This window comes from Petaurus breviceps, unplaced genomic scaffold (genome assembly GCF_028583685.1).
Source record: "Petaurus breviceps papuanus isolate PSGF00001 unplaced genomic scaffold, PetGlider_PUasm1.0 90847, whole genome shotgun sequence".
Lineage (NCBI taxonomy): Eukaryota > Metazoa > Chordata > Mammalia > Diprotodontia > Petauridae > Petaurus > Petaurus breviceps.
The window spans coordinates 25,229,634-25,251,068 of NW_027187360.1; the positions used below are offsets into that span (position 1 = coordinate 25,229,634).

General features: G+C 36.3%; 1 protein-coding gene across 1 annotated transcript in view; it reads left to right on the forward strand.

The window, feature by feature from the left end:
* PRPF6 (pre-mRNA processing factor 6) overlaps positions 1-21,435 on the forward strand; it is a 324,132-nt gene that overhangs the window by 257,397 nt on the left and 45,300 nt on the right. The window contains exons 3-10 of the mRNA XM_069072658.1: positions 1,419-1,587; positions 2,754-2,872; positions 12,977-13,055; positions 14,047-14,223; positions 14,450-14,605; positions 14,853-14,947; positions 15,752-15,908; positions 18,130-18,292. Coding sequence (XP_068928759.1) covers positions 1,419-1,587; positions 2,754-2,872; positions 12,977-13,055; positions 14,047-14,223; positions 14,450-14,605; positions 14,853-14,947; positions 15,752-15,908; positions 18,130-18,292 — 1,115 coding nt within the window. The remainder of the gene's footprint in view (positions 1-1,418; positions 1,588-2,753; positions 2,873-12,976; positions 13,056-14,046; positions 14,224-14,449; positions 14,606-14,852; positions 14,948-15,751; positions 15,909-18,129; positions 18,293-21,435) is intronic.

Genomic DNA, 21,435 nt, shown 5'->3' on the forward strand with positions numbered 1-21,435 from the left:
TTTCCCCCCCCCCCCCCCCATAGTTCTTGTTCATTCTTCTCCCTGTGCTTTTCCCTCCTCTCTTTTTTCTCTTTCCTCACTGTAGTCCCCTCCTGTCTCCCTCTCTTCGTTCCCTCTGATTTCCCGGCAGGACTTAAGCTTCTATTCATTCTTCTTCCCCATCTCCAAATAAGTACTGCCTCATAACAGTAATCACAGTTCAGTAATAACTAAGCCATATTTCTATTATGCTTCATAGTGTGCAAAGGACTATTCTTGCAACTCTGAGGTGACTGATGCAAGAATATGTCACCTACGTTTTACAAGTGGGATAAACTGGGGTTTAGGGAGATTAGATGACTTGCCATCTTAGCCAGTAAATGTCACTGCAGGGATTTTCAGCTTCAGGGTTCCTGATTCCCAGAGCCTTGCTTGCAAGCTCAGTTTCTAGACACTGGGATGGGCAGATTGTAGTATCTTATTCTATCTCTGTTTCCCCAAATTATTCTCACTTTCATCTTTCTTACTTGTAACTCATCTTTCCCTTTTTCATCCCATTCTTTTCCTCTGTCTTAACATACATTTATCCAGTGGGGGGGGGGGGGGGCCGAACACAGCGTCCTTTCAGCAGTAGACCAGAGATTTCATCTTCCTATATACAGTTCATAGCATTTAAGTTTTGTTTTTAGACAACAACTATTAACTAATCTCCATTAAAATAGCTCTGTGACATTTTACTTTTTTTCTCCCTTAATTTTCCATTTACTTAGAGAAATAAAAGTTTTTAGGTGGATGCTAGAAAAAAAAGAGGGAAATGGGTATAAGGGCAAGGTAGATGAAATGGAATTTCTCTACCTTCTCACCTTCCCTGGCTGACTTTGTGTCTGTTAAACCCCACCTTCTGCAAGATACCTTTCTTTCCCAGTCCTGATCATTAGTGCTTTCCCTCTCAGATTTTCTCCATTTTGTTCTGTGTGTATATAGTTTTTTGCATGTTATTTCCCCTCATTAGGAGTCCTTGCTCCTTGAGGGCAGGGACTGTTTTTACCACTCTTTGTCTTCCTAGTGCTCAGCATCCTGCTGAGCACATTATAGGTGCTTAATAAATACTTTTTGACTTGATTGAAATCTGTTAAGAAGCAATGTGGCTTTGTGGATAGAGGTTTCACTTGGATTAAAATCCTGCCTCTTATACTTATTAGGTGTGTGACCATGCAAATCATTTAACCTTTCTGAACCATAGCTTCTTTACATATAAAATGGAAAGAGTAATAGATGTACAAAACTCACAGGATTATTTTGGGTCTGAAGTGAGACAACATATAAATCACTTTGCAAACCTTAAATCTCTATGTTAAGTGTTATATATTGATATTAAATAAACGTATTTGTTAAGAGTGATCATACATCAGTAGCTGAATCCATGCCATTTCCTACAGAGCCACTGGTTTTACCACCCGGTCAGATATTGGGCCTGCTCGAGATGCCAATGACCCAGTGGATGATAGACATGCTCCACCAGGCAAGAGGACTGTAGGGGACCAGATGAAGAAAAACCAGGCTGCAGATGATGATGATGAAGATCTGAATGACACTAACTATGATGAGGTGATAACATGACCTTTCGTGGACTTTTTTGATAACCCCTACCTAGGAAGAGAGACTCTAAATTCTCCCTGCTCTTATGCCCCTGCATCTGTGCTAGAGAATAATCTGACTGATTTATTTTTTATATTTTAGCTATTTATGAGACTATTAATAAAGTGAGAATGGATAAGAATAAAATGAAATGTTTGTATAACTTTTGTGTGTCTATAGAAGAGATAATTTAGGTTCAACTATACCAGAATAACAAGTGAAAAGCAAGACAATTGTTTGCATTAATGTAGCATCTTGACTTTAAAAAAATTATTATATTTTGTTTTATATTATCCTGCCCTGAGGTGTCTCGTATAATAAATAATAAAAAAAGAGGAGGAGAAAGTTGAGTAAAACTCATGAACATATCACTGTTTTAGTAGTCCCCTCTGTAAAGAAGGGAGGTGAATTCTCATATCTTTATATGTTCCTTGAGACCAAGGGCATTTTGTCTTCAATGTGAATGATAATGAACACTCACAAGTTTGATTGCTGGTATTTTTTTTTGGTTATACTTCTGCACTGATAGTCCTTCTAATTAGTAAAGAGAAGTAATTTAGATCCATGATCTCTTCTAGATATACCCTTCCTTCATCTGATTAGACTGCATTCTAGCCATACCTTGTCATTTTATACTAAACTTCTCTCTGGAGTATCTCTCCAATGCCCTGGAGACCTTCTTTTTCATTGAGTGTTTCTTAGATACCAGTTCACCACTTAAGAAGTCCATCTGTTAGTCTTTGTTCTTAAAATTTAACCATTCCATATTTTTTTCTAGTGTGTCCTGGATGACATCTTTTACACCACTATTTGAACATAAGTCATTATTAATAATATGCATCTGACCTATTTACACTCTCCATGTGTTTTTTTAATTACCCTTTGGGTTCCCTGCATTTTTGACTTTGAGACTGTGGTATTCTGTGATTCATAACTATATAACAACACTTTCTAAATTAAGGTTTTATTCTTTAAAATATTCTGTAGTACACATCTTTTCTGAAAGTATGGAAGAAGTATAGAAAACATTTTTACCAAGGCTTATGTTGACAAGAGGTAGTTATCCTTTTTTTTCTGTTGATGTTACTCATATTAAAGGGATAAATTAATTTAGAAATTATTTCTTTGGTTCTTAGTTTAATGGTTATGCTGGAAGTCTTTTCTCAAGTGGTCCTTATGAGAAAGATGATGAGGAAGCAGATGCTATTTATGCGGCACTGGACAAAAGGATGGACGAAAGAAGAAAAGAAAGGAGGTAAAGGCAACTTTTGCACCATACTTTTTAGTTTATTTAATTTCTGAAAACAGCTAGATCTTTAGACTGTGGTAGTATTTGCTTAGATCACAAATCTAGAGCTGGAAGGGACCTAGGGCCACCTAGTCCTACCTCTTTCCTTTTGACAGATGGAGAAATTGAGACTGAGGGAAGTTGTGACATGCCTGAGATCACACAGGAAGGATCAGAGGTAGTATTTGAATGTAGGTCCTGTGAATCCATTGCTCCTTTCATTGTTCTATAAATGCTTGCAGGGGACCTATCAAAAAACCATTATGATCTTGGAACTTGAATAGGAGTCAGAAAGTCTTGAGTTCTGTACCTGGTTATGCCAAAAATTTGCATTGATATTTTGAACAAGTTGCTGTGCCTCAAATTTCACACCACAGAAATAAACAACATTTGAGATGTGATCTGACTAGGACAAGTACAATGAGACTATCACCTTTCTAATCTTACACGATGACCTCTCTTGTAAGATAGCATTAGTTATTTTGACTGTCCTTCCACAGTGTTGACCTATTGAAATTGTGGTCTAATAAAACCCCTAGATGTTTTTCATACCAACTTCTTTATAGCCAAACCATTTATATGTTGTATTGGTAAAGATTTTTTTTAAGTTCTTTGAAGTTGATTATACTTCTAATTTATTAAATTCAGGCCAGAATTCCTTTTACAGATAATTTTGGATTCTGACTTTGTTGTCCACTATTAGCTCTACTTCCTAACTTTGATTCATTTGCAAATCTGATAAACTTGCCATCTTTGCTTTTATATAAGTAATTGATAAAAATGTTAGAGCCAGGGTTAAAGACAAGAGACCTCCTTCCACATTGGCAGTGAATGGTTAATGGTTATTCTTTTGTTTCTGACTGTTCATTTCTGAATGCATCTAACTATTATGATCTAGTACAAAACTTCTTAAACTGTGGGTTTTGACTTCATATGAGGTTGAGAAAAATTTGGCAACAATAAAAGGCTTCTGAAGGCACAATGACCAAAAATTAATTTGTTCCCATTTCTTCTAATTATTTCTCTTGAAATTTTTGATTTTTAAAAAGAATTTCAGCATTATGTTTCATAGTTCTGTAAAGTAATCTATTGGTAGTTTGGCTGGTATGGTATTGAATAAATAAATTAATTTAGGTAGTATTGCATATTTATTATATTTGTTCACCTTACCTATGAGCAATAAAAGTTTATATTTTTTCAGTTATTTAGAGTTGTATTTATTTCTGTTAACAGTTATTTGTGGTTGTATTAATATAGTTTTTTCTGTGAGTATCCTAAAAGGTAGACTCCCAAGTATTTTATATATTAAGTGGTAGTTTTATGAAATTTCTCTTTCTATTCCTTCCTGCTGGGTTTTTTTTTTTTGGTATTTTAAAGAAATACTGATGATTTGTGTGGGTTTATTTTATGTCCTGCAAGTTTGCTTAGGTTATTGTTTTCTTTTTCTATAAAAATAAAAAAGAGTAGACATGTCTCAGCTGTGCACAGCACCTTTACAAAATTTGGTTATGTCTTAGAACATGAGGATAAAAACTTCACAAAAGATTCAGAAAAATTATATCTTATCCTTTACTGATCACAATAAAATAAAAATTCTATTAAAGGGCCACAGAAAAAAGTATTAAAAATCAGCTGAATACTAAAGAATTGTTGGGTAGAAGAACAAATCACAGAAAGATAACTTCAATAAAGATAATGATAACAATGAGATAACATTCCATATTTTCTGGGATGCAGAAAAAGCAGTCCTTGGGGGAAAATTTAAGTTTCTATATATTTGTATTAACAGAAAAGAGAAAGAACAGAGGAATTGGAAATGCAGCTAAAAATACTGGAAAGCCAACAAATTAAAAAAACCCCAGTTATACACCAAACTTAGAAACCTTGAAAATTAAAGAAGAAATTAACAAAACTGAAAACAAAAAAATCCCTTTTTTTAAATAAATAAAATAGGAGCTGTTTTCTTAAACCTAATAAGATGAATAATTAAAAAAGAGAATCAGATTATTAGTATCAAAAATGAAAAATGAGAATTCACAGCAAATATTGAAGAAATAAAAGACATTATTAGAAACTGTATTACCCAAGTACATGCCAACAAAACTAACAACTTAAATGAAAAAAAAAATCCCAATATTTACAAAAGCATAACATATCCACATTAATAGAACAAGAAATAGAGTATTTAATTCTGTTTCAGAGGGAGAAGTTGAAAAGGCCATAAGTGAACTTTCAAAGGGAGAAAATCTCCAGGACCAGATGGATTCACAAATGAATTCTATTAAATATTCAAAGAACAATTAATTCCAATATTACATAATTTTTGGGTAAAAATAGCAAAAGAAGGGATCCCATCAAATTTCTAATTATGACAAGATAGGGACTTGATAAATAAACCAGGGAAAATCAAAAAAGAAAATTATAGACTGATATCCCTAATGAATGTAGATGTAAAAAATTTAATATAAAACATTAACAAAGAAGCTACAACAACTTAATACAAAGATCATATACTGTCTCGGGTTGAGTTAATATTATGAAAACTATAAACTTTGCCATACTTAGAATAAAATTAACAAAAATAATATGATTTTTCATATCAGTATATCAATAGATGTAGAGTTTTTGGCAATACAACACCCATTAAAAAAAAAACATTAGAAAACACGAGAATAACAGGACCTTTCCTTCAGATGATAAATAGCATATATCTAAAACCAAGAGCTGCCTTTTTTGCAACAAAGAAACTGTAATCCTTTCCAATAAATTCAAGGGTGAAGAAAGAATGCTCATTGTCACCACTTCATTTTGACATAGTGCTAGAAAGCTGGCTATAACAATAAAAGAAGAGAAAGAAATTGAAGGCACAATCATAGATAAAGAAGTAACAAAATTATCGCTTCTTGCAGATGATATACTTAAAGAACCCTAAGGAGTCAACTAAAAATTAACCAGTCAATAACTTTAGTAGATTTGTAGGAAATAAAAATAAATCTTGTACTCTTTCAGGGAAGGAGGTGAATTTTCTCAGCTCTTTTCAAGGGCCAGGTTTAGTCATTATAATTATACAGTGATCAGTTCATTATTTTGTTCTATGACTTATTTTCATGATGCCATGCCTCTTTGTGATCACCTCTTCCTTTTCTAGATATTTGTTAACCATACCTATAATAATTTATAATTTTTCCAGGAATAAAAGTCAAACTCATTGTCCTGCTCTCCTGTTTTTTGAAAACTGGAATGCCATTTTTCTTCCTCTGATTCAGTAGCCCAGTGTTTTGAGATATCAATTACAGTGACTCAGTAATCTTGACCATCAGTTTTTTAAAGTCCTCTTTGATATAGTTCATCTGGTTTTGGTGACTTGAACTCATTTAAAGTATCTCATTGCTCTCTTTCTAGCTCTCTACCTATTATGGGTTTGAACTTCCTATTAGCCATTTTTGATCTGTTCTTTCAGTGCCAAGATCATTCTTATTGGTAGAGAAAATAAGCAAAATAATTTTTTATTTTTCCACCCTTCCTAAGTAATAGTCCTTTTATCTTCATCTTTTCCCCAGTATTTAAAAAAACTCCTTCATTTTTATTGTTTTTAACTTTTCTCACCAGCCTTAATTCATTCTGAATTTTGATTGCCCTGCCACTATTTTTAAAGGACTGCCTCATGCTTTTGTATTTATACTTTATTAGCCTACTTCTTAAAAAAAAAAAACCTAAGTTAAAGAATTTCCCAAGTATCCAGATTGGTCTTTTTAGACAATCCTGTCTTTTCTTCTTAATGGACTTATCTTTATGTTTTCAGGATTTTATTCTTGAACATTTTTCATTCCTCCTGGTCTTATTTGTCTTATAAAATTTCAGTCCATGAGATCTTACCTTCCCTTTCAGCCCATAAGATCCTACCTTCCCTTTTCTCTGAACTTGTTAAAAGTTGTTTTTCCAAAGTCTAGAGTGCATGTCAAGCTATTCTCAGTTTGCTTCTTTACCACAAATTCAAAGATGGAGCGGCTACTTCTCCTCAAGTTTCTGCCAGTTCTGTTCCAGCCACCAGTCCCTTTTTCTTAGTGAGATCAGGTCCAAAAAAGACATTCCCCTCATTATTCTTCCACCTTTTTTTTTTGGCTTTTTGGAGGGCATTTGGGGTTAAGTAACTTGCCCAAGGTCACATGGCTAGTTTTTGTGTTAAGTGGCTGAGGCTGGATTTGAACTCAGGTCCTCCTGACTCCAGGGCCGGTGCTCTATTCACTGTGCCACCTAGCTGCCCCAATTCTTCCACCTTTTGAAGCATGAACTTATTTATGTAAATCTAGAAAATATTAACTGCTCCACTTTAGCCAAGAGGGAGCTCCACCAGATTTCCATTAAATTGAAGTTCTCCATCGTTGCCTTAACATGCTTATGTGTCAGTCTCGTGTTCTTTTTCCCAAACTCCTTATCTGTTTTCTTCTTACTTCTTACAGGTGATATGTAGTATAGTCTGTTGGCAATATTAACTTTGTTTCTGCCGATGTTTATCTTCACTCAGTATTCTTTGCTGTGCTTCCCTTCTTTGGTTCCTGATTTCCTTGAACTGAATCTTAATATATAATGCTATTTTACCTTTACCTCTCCTTTTATCTATTTTATTTCTTTTGATAAATGTAAACTCTTCTTGATTTATATTATTGTCATGGATCTCATCCCATTGAGGGTCAGTAATAATACTGTGATGTCAAATTTTCCTCCTGGAATTAAAATTACTTGTTATTACACATATTATATATATTTATGTTTAGATGGGGTGGTTAGGTGGCATAGTAGAGAGAATGCCGAGCCTGGAGTCAGGAAGGCTCCTGAGTTCAAATATGGCCTCAGCTGTTAGCTTTTGGACTCTAGGTAGGTTACTTAACCCTGTTTGCCTCAGTTTCCTTATCTATAAAATGAGCTGGAGAAGGAAATGGCAAACTGCTCCAGTATCTTTGCCAAGAAAACCCCAAGTGGAATCACAAAGAGTCAGGTATCTCTGAAATGACTGGATAACCAAAAATTATACATATTTATGTTTAAATAACTCGTATTTTTTAATAGTCCCGTAAGGATTGCAAAGCATTTTATATACATTTTTTTGTTTGATCCTCTTAATCCATAGAAGTTGGCACTATTATTATCCCCATTTGACAAATAGGAAACTGAAACTCAGAGAGGCTAAGGGTTTTGCCTCAGGGTCATGTAACTAGGACATACCTCAGATGGAATTCAAATTCAGGTTTTTCTGATGGCAGTACAGTGCTCTGTTTATCATACCATAATGCCTCTCTAGAGGCCTGTAGGTATATAGACATCTGAGGGCCATGGATTTTATTGTTGACTCCTTGCTTGGATTTTTTTTTTCTTCTCAGTTTTTGGATGTGCTGCTATGTTGTAGCTTATCTCTGGCATCTGTTTTGGTGGATATACATTGGCATATTTCTCCCTCCCTTTTTAAAAGTTTTTTTAAAAAAAATTTATTTGTAGGACTTTGGGCAAATTTATTCCTATCGACTTTTATTTTATGTCCTCCATCTCTGGCCAAGAGCCTGTCATTCTTATATTGTATGCTGTTGTTGAGAAATCAAAATCTCATTTTCAAATCCAAACTTGCCTTTCTTTTCTGAAGCCTTTATCATTTTCAAGTTTCTTGCTCAAGTTTATAATTCTAGCCCTGTGAAGCCAAATAGAATGATTCTAATTAAAACCCTTCAAATATTTGGAGACTACAGTTACTCACTGTTTTACTCTCTCCCTGCCCCCAGATAAGTATTAATTTTTTTTCTCTTGCTTCATCTTCCATTAACTGTTAGAGCTCTGGCTAAATAATTTTTTTTTGAAAGCTCTACTTGTTTTCATTGTGGAAACAATTTTTTTTCTTCCATATATACGTCTTGGGTTTCTCTTAATTGACAGTAATTCTTCAGTGGATTCATAATTTTCTTCTGTTTACTTGTATTTTTTTTTTCTGATTTTTCAGCTTTTATTTAAGAAAAAAAAAATCTCCCACCAGGATCCTCCCCCTTCTCTAATGCCACAGTGCCTACCCTTTTTCCAGGCAAGATTGTGCCAACAAACCCAAAAAGAAACAGGAGAGAAAGGGTTTCTTTCCCTTCTTAAACATAGTCTAGGAAAATGCAGCAGCTTCCAGGATCCATCCCAGCAGCATTCCCTAATGTAAGGTCTGCCCTTCCAAGTGGGAATGAGGGAATGTGATGGATGAGAAGAAGGCCAAGGGGAGACCCCCTCAGCCCAGCCCACAAGGCAGGAAAGCATCCTAAAGTCACAGTCTTCAGCATCATCAAACTGCCCCATCTCAAACACCATTTTGGAATAGTGGGAAGTCAGGTGTTGTCAACTTGGGTCATAGATCATGTCTCCTTGTTGGGCCTGAGGTGCCCAGAGACAGAATTCTTTTTTTTTTTCTGCTTTTTGGAGGGCAATTGGGGTTGAGTGACTTGCCCAAGGTCACATGGCTAGTTTTTGTGTTACATGTCTGAGACTGGATTTGAACTCAGGCCCTCCTGACTCCAGGGCTGGTGCTCTATTCTATGTGCCACCTAGCCGTCCCCAAGAGACAGAATTCTTGAATTCTGGCACAGTAGATGTCTTCAGCACCGTATGGATTCCCTTTGTCAGTAATTGGCTCATTGTCTTAATCCTCCTTAACAGGAGGCTTGACCTTCTGCTCTGTAGGGATGCTATTCTCCATTCTATCTTCCAGCTCCCAGTTCAAATCTCCCTCAGAGTCCCCACAGTCTACCATCTCATCCTCTTCAGGATGGTCACTTTCCCCTTGGGTGGATGTATTCTGGACCCCACAGATTAGTTTAGGTAACCATCTCATGACCCTATCCTCATCTACCTCCTTTTGATAGAAGTGGTCAGACATAGCCAAGCTGACAGCCTCTGGGCTGAGCGGCTCATCTCAAAGCATCCTTTTCCCCAGCCATTACCCCTGTCTCCCCAAGTGGCTTTTCCTCCAGGACTGCTAGCCCCTTAAAATCCTTGGCCCCTGCAGCCTGTGGCTCCATGCACACCAGTCCCTGAGGCGCTGTGGCCACAGCCCTCACTGTGACTCTTAAGTTGTCTCAGTGTTTCTATACAGTGACTTATTCGGAACTGGCTTTTTCCCATATATTGCTTCCAGCAGGCCAGGGCTAAAATTTTGACAAACTCCCACGTTCTATTTTCTTGTATTTTTAACCTCAGTTTTTGGATTGGGACTGTGTGCTAGGTCCTGGTCACTTTGGTTTGAGATGCTACTGCTGGCTGTTTCCAACTCCCATTCACTGCCTTCTTTAGTCCTGGCCTGGGATAGGTTGGTTGGTTTGGGGCTGAGATAAGGTCCCACCCTCTGCTCAGTCTCCTCATGGCTCAGCTTATGTAGTAGTCTTGACTCTCACTCCCTTATCCTTGCACAGTCTTTCTGGAAGTTGGTTCTGTCTTCTGCTGAGGCCCTGATAGACCCCTACCAGTTGACTTCAAGGTGCCTCTGCCATAGAACTCTTTAATTCCCCCAGTGTAACCACCAAATAAGGGGGATAGTGCCAATTCTCTGGAAATTCTCTTCTCTCTTCTAGTTCATCCACCTTTCCAGTCAGACTCAGTTCACTGAATCCATGTGCTTCCACTTCCCTGTTTCCCTAGACAGTTGTTATTTTTCTTGTTTCCCTGCATGGTTCCTACTTGGGAGCTGGTTAGCTTTTGGTCATTTGTATGACTCTTAAGTTGTCTCAGTCTTTTTATGCAGTGGCTTATTCAGAACTGGCTTTTTCCTATATATTGATTCCAGCAGGCCAGGGCTGAGATTTTGACAACTTTAGATCCACTTCACTGAAAATTGGGTTGGATATAGGATTCTTTGGCCTTTGCCTGCAGAGAGTACTCAGAGGCTGCTGGCTACCTTTTTGTGCAGTACTGGTTTGGATGGAGGAGCTTACTGGTTTGGATGGAGGAGCTTACTGGTTGGTTTTTGTCTTTTGTTTTATTGATCACTGCTTCATCTGATTCTCCTTTAAATTTTTGCTGGGATTTTTTTTCAGGAGAGTTAGGCTTTTTACCTTTTCATCTTTTTCGAATTCTTTTTTCTACTTGCTTCTTTTCTCTAGTTAAACATTCACATTTCCATCAACCAGGCCTTTCATGATGCATTTTGATACCCCTCAGTCAACAAGTATTAAATGTCTGCTATGTGCTATGTACTGTGCCAGACGCTGAGGATATAAGTAGAAAGAATGAAACAATCCCTATTCACAAAGAGCTTGTAGTCTAATGGGGGAATCAAGCATATATAAAAATATATATAGCTAAAATGTAAAGTGAATGCATATATACATATATTTGTATACACACAGAGTATTTTTAAATACAAAGTAATTTGGGAATGAAGGCATTAGCAGTTGGGAGGATCAGGATATGCTTTATGCATAAGATTGTGTTTCATTTCTGTTTTGAAGAGAGGGCCTCTGAAGTGAAGGTAAGGAGGGAGTGCAGTACTATCTGGTTGTTTGTTCCTTGGATTCATTTTAGCTTGTCAATTTCCTTTTTGAAAACATAGTGTCCAAAATTGAACATAATATTCTAGGTATCATCTGAAATGAACAGATAGGTGATGCTGTAGTCTAAGATTGAATAAGGGTTTTTTTGGGCTGCTGTGTCACTCTTAGCCCACTGTCCACTAAGACTGACAGGTCTTTTTCATGTGAACTGCTTTTTAGTCATGAACTACTTTTGAGTATTTCAGCCTGTATTTTATACAGTTGATTTTTTTTTTAGCTCAAATGTTGGTTTTTGCATTTGTCATTAAACTTCATCTCATCAGAAATTGCCCATCTTTAGGACTTTTCATCAACATAATTCTGTTATCTAGTGTGTCAGCTATTCCTCCAATCTGTGTGATCTGAAGATTTGAAAAGCATGCCATCTATTGCTTCATTGAAGACATTGATAAAAATGTTGAATAGTACAGGGCTTTGGATAGCATCTTGGAGAAAGAGGGCAAAGTTATTGAGGGAAAAAAATTGACTTGGAAAAAAATAAGAATTTTTCATTGTATTGTTTTTTAGAATAAAAATTAACTCTTGTAGTTGCTTTTTAGCTTGGTCAAATCCCCTTCCCCCATACCAGAACTTTGATTTCATTGGCATTTAATTTAGTAAGTGAAGAAACTCCACTAATTATGATCTTAGTGACCTTTTTTACTGAGAAGTAAGTAACTTGCCTAAAGTCACATAGCCGTCTTTAAGCTTTTTAAAAACTTTGTTCATATTAGGGTTTAACTTCTTGGGTTAATGTCATTTTTTTTGGAGGGGGTTTCTCTTATTCTAAAAGGCTATGTACAAGTTTCCATTGTGTACTGAGTGAGGTTCTGCTGCTGGAAAAGCCTATTAACAAGAACACTTAATTACTTAGGAAGAGTAAAGAACTAGATAGATCATAAATTTTGAGAAGTGTGCCAGTGCAACTGTGTGATGCATATTTAACATGATTTGAGAAGCGATGTAGTTTACCGCCTTAGAGAGGGGAAGGTGTTGAGTAGAAAAGGTTGGAGGAGGTGGATAGCATTTAGTTATTCCTGAACTCCATCTTCATAGTATAATTTGTTTGAAGTATTATGAATTCCTAGAACATCAGCTACATCTATTTTTAGTTGTTGATATGAAGACATATTCCAAAAACTTATGCTTGTTCCTGATAGTTTCTTTGCTAAACATAATGTAAACAAGTATAACAAACATCATTTATGGATACAATAAAATTTTGATTTTCTTTGCTAATGGAAAAATGCAGGAGTACAAAATAAAAAATTAATGTACTACTATCCTAGGATTCTAGTAGGCAGGTTTATAAGATTCTGGTATGTTAATAATAATTAGCAAAGATAATGAAATAATTGCATCTGTGAATACATAATATTTATTACCATAAAACATTCATCATTTGGATTAGATGCAGAGCCTAAGAAATTGTTCCTATGTGGATAGATGTTTGAAAAGTGTTGTAAAGTTCAGGTATTCTTGCAGAATGGAGACCTAATATTTTTGTAAATGTTTCTTTTTCTAGGGAACAGAGGGAGAAAGAAGAAATTGAAAAATACCGTATGGAACGTCCTAAAATTCAGCAGCAATTCTCAGATCTGAAAGTAAGCAAACTATTTAGCAAGCCAATTCTAGTGCTTTTAAGACAACACTTAAGAGAACCATTCTGTTTTATATTAATTTTGGCACAGAACTAGTGTGACAGTCATTTATTGTTTAATTCATTCAGAATAATGAGTAGGTGGGGGTTTGCTGCTTTAAAAAAAGAAATCTGTGTGAACTCAGAATCCAGATTAAGGCATACTTTCTTTGCTTTATTTTTCTTAATTTTTTTTTGCAACATGACTAATACAGAAATATATTTTGTATGACTTCATATCTATAATTGATCTATTGTTTGCCTTCTCGATGGGTGGGGGAGGACCTAGAGAGAGGGAGAAAATTTGGAACTCAAAATTAAAAAAAAAGAATGTTAAAGCAAAACTACAGAAACAAATAAGTGAATGCTTGCTGATGATCTGTAGCCATATACAACCAAAAAAAAATTTCAAACCCTTGCCTAAACTCTTTCTGTAAGTTTTTCCAGTTTAATACAAATCACTTTGCCTCCTAAAATATGCTGTTTGGGCTCTTAGAGAAGGTTTTTTTCAGTCTTGCAGAATGGTGAGTTGCTATTGAAGTAGAAATGGTACCTTCACAAAACTGCTCTAATATTGAAGTCTTTTTCAGTTAATGGCATAAATTTGTATTCTCTAGATTTTAGTTCATGACTAAGTGAAACTTAACTAAATTTCTCCATCATTGTGTGGATATTACATTGGTTCTTAGATGCTGTGCCAGTGAAGTACAGGCTGGGGAAGTCCTGCCAAGGCTTCTAATATAGACCTGTAATGGATACTATATATCTGTTGCAAATTAGCTAAATTATATCACCAGCTTGGTCACAGGATTGATGGATTTTTTTTCAATTTTTGTAGATTATATAGGAGAAATTGTGATCTGCATTGGTAGAGAGAGAGAGCATCTGCCCTAATAAAACCAGAAATTCTTGAAAAATTGAAGTATTAACTTAAGTGGTCAATTCTTTTTTCCCAGAGAAAGTTGGCAGAAGTTACAGAAGAAGAGTGGCTGAGTATTCCTGAAGTTGGTGATGCTAGAAACAAACGCCAGCGGAATCCAAGATATGAGAAACTTACCCCTGTTCCTGACAGTTTCTTTGCTAAACATTTACAGACTGGTGAGAATCACACTTCAGTGGATCCCCGACAAACAGTAAGACTCCATATGAATAAGAAACTGTTCTTTTTTCAGATCTAACAGAGTGATATGGGATGTTTATGATGAAGTCTTGGGAAAATCATAAATTAATAATTCTGGGGATAAGCAAATACAGTGGTTATATAAATTATATAATTGCTCATGACTTAAACCTGAAAGACTTCACGAAGTAAGGTACTTCTTCAACTCATAAATTTGCTTTTCACTTTTTTTCTTTTAGCAATTTGGAGGTCTTAATACACCCTACCCAGGGGGATTAAATACTCCATATCCAGGTGGAATGACACCTGGACTAATGACACCTGGAACAGGTGAATTGGACATGAGGAAGATTGGCCAAGCTAGGAACACCTTGATGGATATGCGATTGAGCCAGGTATAATATTAGAATATAGTGCATTCCAGGGATCATGGGTTTTTATGTCAAACCTGTCCCTGCCCCATATTGATGACAATTTTTATTATTAATTGTTCTTTGAGCTGAAGTTGTATACTCTCTCTCTTTAGATTTTCACAACAAATCACCAGGATTTGAAATTTTTTCCCCCCAAGAATCCATTAGGTAGAGCTTTTGGTTGTGAACCAAAATGACTGTTTTGTTTGTCTCAAATTTATATTTGCAGGTGTCTGATTCTGTGAGTGGGCAGACTGTGGTGGATCCCAAGGGTTATCTCACAGATTTGAATTCTATGATTCCTACACATGGAGGAGATATCAAGTAGGTATTTTAGGGGAATACTGTGTCTGGGATGATATGTTAGATTACTTTAATTGTAAGTATTTCATTCATTTTGTGATGATATCATATCACCGTGCAGAACACTCTGATGCCTTCTAGCTTTTTGCTTTCTTTTAAATATTTACATAGTGGCAGTATGAAAGGGACCTGATTTCAAAGCCAGGAAAACATGGGTTCAGGTCCTGCCTTTGACACATACTGCTGTGTGATCTTGGCAAGTCACTTAACCTCTTAATATTCTAGGCTGGTGGTATCAAAATCAGATAGAAACAGATCTTTGGGTGGGAAGCACATATTAACTTAAAAACCACAAATTAACATTATGTTGTATTGTATTTTTATTTTTTAAACATTTTTCAATTATATTTTAATCTGACTTGGGCTTGAATTTTCCACTTTTGCTTTAGGCAATCCTCTTAAGACTATGAATTGCTGAGAAGGTGCTGAACTACACTGATAGGGGGAGCTTCCTCACTTGGGAATTCCTTGTAATTGATGAAAAATCAAGATGTATTTCCCATCCCTAAATATTTGCATCCCCATGTATGTCCCAGACTTATTTGGTTGTATTATGTTATTGCATTCACAGCTTTATTTTGAAGAGCCAGCAAATAATTTAGATTCTTTGAAATGCTAGACTGTATGTCATATATCTTAATGCTTTTTATTGAGGTGCAAGGATCCTTTATAATTGTATGGACCTGGATTGCTACTTTATGCATTTATGATATTGATTATGACAGCATGAAAAGTTTAGTAGTATGAATTTTCCTGTCTTCCTAGTGACATTAAAAAGGCTCGTTTACTTCTAAAATCTGTGAGAGAGACAAATCCCCATCATCCTCCAGCATGGATTGCTTCAGCCCGCTTGGAAGAAGTCACTGGAAAGCTACAGGTAGCTAGAAACCTCATTATGAAAGGGACAGAAATGTGTCCGAAGGTAAGACATTTGGGGGCACTTTTTCCCCTCTTATTTGATAATTGTAGATTTTAAAAATTTTTATTTATTTACTTTTAGTTTACAACATTCAGTTCCACAATTCCTTGAGTTCCAAATTTTCTTCCCCTCCCTTACCTTCCCCACCCCAGTAATTGTAAATTTGTTGAATGTAATGACTTGTCTTCAGTGGAATTTGTGATTGTAAGAATCTATATTATCATAAGTTCCAGCATCTAAGGAGAGAGTGATATACAAATTAGGACAATGACCTTTAGATATTAAAATTCATCTCACATAGGTGAGAGCAGAAAAGGTTTTTCTGTCTGGACTGAAGATTGAATCTCCATTGTGGCTTTTATTTCCTTTTCATCTTAGTAGATAGTAAAAGATTTACTGTGGGATCTAGGGAACTTAAAAATAATTTAGCACTAGTAACTAGGAAAAAAGTAACCTCACTGCTTTAACTCTCCTCTATTGCCTTATGTAAAAATAATTATATGCAGTAGTCTAGCATCTTAAGAAAATGTTGCCTGCACATTTTCTGGAAAGGATTGAGAGGCAGAAATAGAATGCCGAAAACCTTCATTGTGATTTTTTTTTAAGCAATAATATCCCATTATGATGGCATCTTCTTATTCAGTGGATTCAGTGAAGATCAAATTCAGAGCATTATATAGACCAATGATTTTTAAAGTTTTTTGTTTGCATTGCCCATCCGTATGTGTCTATAGATTTATAAATTACATACATATGCTAATATACAAGTAACTATGTACATTGTAAAATTTATACACAAATAGAAGTTTAAGGATGAGATACAGATAGGTAAGCATTTAAGGGACTACTATATGCCAGGCATTGTGCTAAGTGCTGGGGATACAAGTAAGTAAGCAAGTAAGACAGTCCCTGTCCTGAAGGAGCTTACATTTTAATGGGGAAAGAAAACACATCAAATGGTGCTGGGAAGCTGGCTGGGTTGGGGGGAGGGGGTGGGTGGGGAATGTTACAGGAGGGTAAACCATTGCTTTAGGAAAATCATTGGCAGCTGTGTGGAGGATGGATTGGTGTGGGTAGAGATTTGTGGCAGGGAGACCAAATAAAAGACTATCACAGGAGTCTATGTAAGAGGTCAACTAGGATGATGTCTTTGTGAGTGGAGAAAAAGGAATATGGTAAAGATGGAGGTAGAACCAGCAAGATTGGCATCTGATTGATTGGATACATGGATGTGTAGTGAGAGTGAAGTGGCAGATGACAATAAGGTTGTAAAAACCTGGGTGTTTGGAAGAATGGTACTGCCCTTGCTGGGGAAGTTTAGAAGAGGATTAGATTGGAGGTAAAGCTAATGTAAAGAGGGCTATGACTCAGATCTATCTATGCTTGTTCAACAATATGACTCATATGGGGCGGCTAGGTGGTGCAGTGAGTAGAGCACCAGCCCTAAAGTCAGGAGGACTTGAGTTCAAATCTGGCCTCAGACACTTAACACTTACTAGCTGTGTGACCTTGGGCAAGTTACTTAACCCCAATTGCCCTCCAAAAAAGCAAAAAAACCCAACCCCAAAACAAAAAAACAATATGACTCACTTTCTATTCCAGAATGAAAAGGGAGAAGGCCAACCTCTTACCAGACATAATTCCAAAGTACTGAACTCATCCTCTGGGGGCCCCCAGTATAGCCACAGGATGATCTGGGGGCAGTAATAGGGGTGGAATTTTCCCCGTGGCATGTGTGCAGTTGCACTAGGTTGCAGTTAGTTTAGACTTTAACTGCCCTTAAGATTTAACACCTGGCTCAAAAGTGGGAGAGGTTGCAAACTTGCACTGAATTAGGGGGAGGTGTGTGTGTTGGAGACAAACTATTGCATCAAGGGTAGAATTTGACATGTCTTCTCAACCCATGATTGGTTGTTCACATACCCTGGGGGTTAAGCCATGGCCCCTTAGGGGACCCTTGCCCTTATTTGGAGACGATTAATAGAGGGTACCTTCATTACTGTAACACAAAAAGGTAACGATGATTAGCCATATTTCAAAATACTAGCAAAGATCTTTTGTGCATAAACGACAAAATTTATACAGTTGAATTTCTCTTAGAAGACTGTGGTCTTAAGAATTCAGAACTTTCCTGTTTTAACAGTCATTACTATTGAGAGCTGCTTGGACATTCTTACTGTTTTCAGCTACTGCAGATTATTTACTCCTGTTTTCTGTTCCACAGAGTGAAGATGTATGGCTGGAAGCAGCCCGTTTACAGCCTGGTGATACGGCCAAGGCCGTGGTTGCCCAGGCTGTTCGTCACCTCCCACAGTCTGTCCGGATTTATATCAGAGCAGCAGAGCTAGAAACAGACATCCGAGCAAAGAAGCGTGTTCTTAGGAAAGGTGAGACCTTCTTTGAACAGTTAGTCTCTTGTTCAGCGACAGTTACTGTCTTTTAAAGAGTAAACTTTGGAGTCTTTAAAGGTAATTGTATTATTTGGATCTTGGCATTTTTCTTCTTTCTGATTATTTTAGTCCTTACTCAGTAAATAGCTCATCACTGTTAGGTTTTCCATTTAACAAGGAATTATTTGGCCTTGGCAATCTGTGAAACAAACAAAGAAAAATACAAAATACCCCTTAATCTTGTACTAACTAACCCCTTCTCCTTCTCTAGTAACAGGTGTCAAAGTATATGACTAGGGGGCAGAAGGTATTGCTACTTTGAATATGAGATTTTAGTGGCTAATCAGTGAGCACATATCAATAGGAATAATTGAATCATATCTTGATGTGATGTCACAAGACAAAAGGATGTTTCAGCTCAATGGAAAGGGGATAGACAGGATCTTCTTTGGAGAAACAGAGGAATTGACAGTTTATTTTATTGGGTATCCAAAGACAAGTATCATGAGATATTTGGTTATCTTCTGTTTAATAATGATTATTATAAGTATTTGCAGAGATATTATTTTCAGTTTATGTGCAATAGCTGCTTTAGAGAACAATGAAGTAGAGAAATTCTTTGAAGAACTTGATAGCCAAAGACAGAAAAAATATCAGAGATTGTCAATATCATAAAAAACTATTGAGAGAACAGTAACTACTGACCCCATTCCCGTTTTCCCAGCTGAATAAAAATTTTACAAAAATTATCTTGTTTGCCTAGACATTGAGAGCATTAATCGATGAGGATATTAGAAGGGAACAGGCTGACTTACACACAGAAATGTTCCATAGTAGACCACACCTTACTATCATAAGATTGACCAAAGAGGTGGGGAATACAATACAAAATCACTATGCTTATTGCTTGTTGACCATAGAAAAGCATTTGATTCAGTAGAGCAAAATTTGTCTTAAGGTCTTTCCTGCAACAAGATATCTCACATGCTCATATCAGAAGTATACAAGATTACTCCAGAGAGGTTAGAAAGGATGAGGATTGAGAAAAGTCTCAGGAGATTTGGCAATTGAGAGATCATTGGTAACTTTGGAGAAAGTGGTTTCAGTTTAATGGTGAGGTCAGAAGATAGACTGTTTAGAAGAGAATGAGAGGAGAGGAAGTAGTGGCACTAAGTGTTAGATGCCTTTTTGAAGAAGTCTTCAAAATGTGTTCTTTGATTCAGTGACATTGGCCTCCTGGCTGTTCCACAAACAAAACATTATTTATCTTGGTTCCTGGAATTTTCTCTAGCTGTCTCCTAGGACTGGAATGTTTTCCCTCCTCTGTTCTGACTCTCTCCCATTCATTTTCACACTGAATTTGGTGAAGGGCATGTAATGTCTCCATGGTTACCCTGCTATTTACTGGAGAATTAGAGCAGTAAATTTCCTGAATGCATCTTAAAAATTTTACATGTATAAGGTGGCAGTATCTTTGAGGCATTGTTTATAATAATTACTTTTCAAGGTAATTAGAAAGCATATCTTGAATTTGTTTGTTAGCTTGGAATGCTGTGGACCGTGTAGCAAAGGCAAGGTAGATTTCTCTTCTGTTATCTTCTCTCTCTAATCTTTAATCTGTCCCAATCTCCTGATTCTCTTATCCTTTCTTTGGGGCCGAGCATGGTCATTATATCTTCACACCATTTATTTTTGATTGTTTTGATGTTCTTTTTCATTTACATTATTATCATTGTGCTTGGGTTTTGGTTCTGCTTACTATTATGTCAGCTCATATAAATCTTCCCATGCTTCTCTGAATCCTTCATATTGTTTCTTATTGTATAGTAATATTCCTATAGTATACATATAGTAATACATAGGATTATATCTTTAGAACTTGAAGGGAACTTAGTGTTTATTTAGTCCAACCTACTCATGTTACTGATTAGGAAACTGAGATGCAAAGAGGTTAAGTGATTTGCCCAGGGTAACATGGTAAGTATCTGAGGTGGGATTTGTAGGCTTTTCCAGACAAGTCCAGTATCCTCTCCACTACTCCATTCATGTACCATGGTTTGTTTAACTGTGCTCCAGTAAAAGGAAAGCCCATCTTTTTTAATATCAGTATGCTCCTGATATTGTTATATGACTATGTGTCATAGAATACTGTGATTTCTGAAGAATTGAAGTAGAGTGTCACCCAGAGGGCCATGAAAGAAGTATGTGTCAGGTGTGACCAAGTTTCATTATATTACAAATTGGCAATTATGATGGAGAAGTAGTTTAAAGGATGTCATCAAAGAAATATATAAATGAAAAAGAAGGGTAGTTGGTCATAGATAATCTGTAACCTCCATTAGTATCTTCATTATGTCAAGAGAATTTGAGCAAAGTCTTCCTTGATAAGTGCTATTGTAGTACTAGAGTTTTGTAAAAGTTTTTATATATTTCTTATTTTTCACCACCTGGCTCTCAGCTTCACATATCTATTTCATGCCAAAGTGCAATGAAAAACTGACGTCCAGGGGTGTTCAGTTGTGGTTATTTAAAATCACCTTGTTGTGATTTCTGATAATTTTATGACCTATTCTCATTGCCAGAAGAAATCTGTATCTCGTGTGATCTCTGGTCTCCTAAGTTCTTATTGGCATTGTGCTTGTTTTGTGTGTCTTCCTTAGCTGAAGTCTGGTTTCATTACTGTAATCTCACTTATTCATTGGAGGATTCTGAGCCAGCATCTCTTTATAGTGAGGCCACAAGCAGAAGACTAGCATCTGTCTTGGGTTATAGAAATGGACTGCTTATCTTTGCAACCAGGAAAACAGTTTACTGATGAATAACACATCATGCTATTAGCAATTAGCATTATTCATTTAGAAAAGCTCTACTGATTCTCCTGCTGCATTGAATGTGATGAAGGGCAATTAATGTATGTGTGGATACTTTACTATTCACTGGAGAACTAAAGCAGCAAATTTCCTGAATACGTTTTTGATTGGTTTTACATATGCAGGGTGGCAGACTCTCTTTGGGGCATTGTTAGCATAATTATATTTCAAGGTCATCAGAAGGCATGTCTTGAATAGTTGTTTGTTAGCTTGGGATGCTCTGAACAGCGCAACAAAAGCAAGTCTGTTGACAGCATGTTTTCTCTAAAG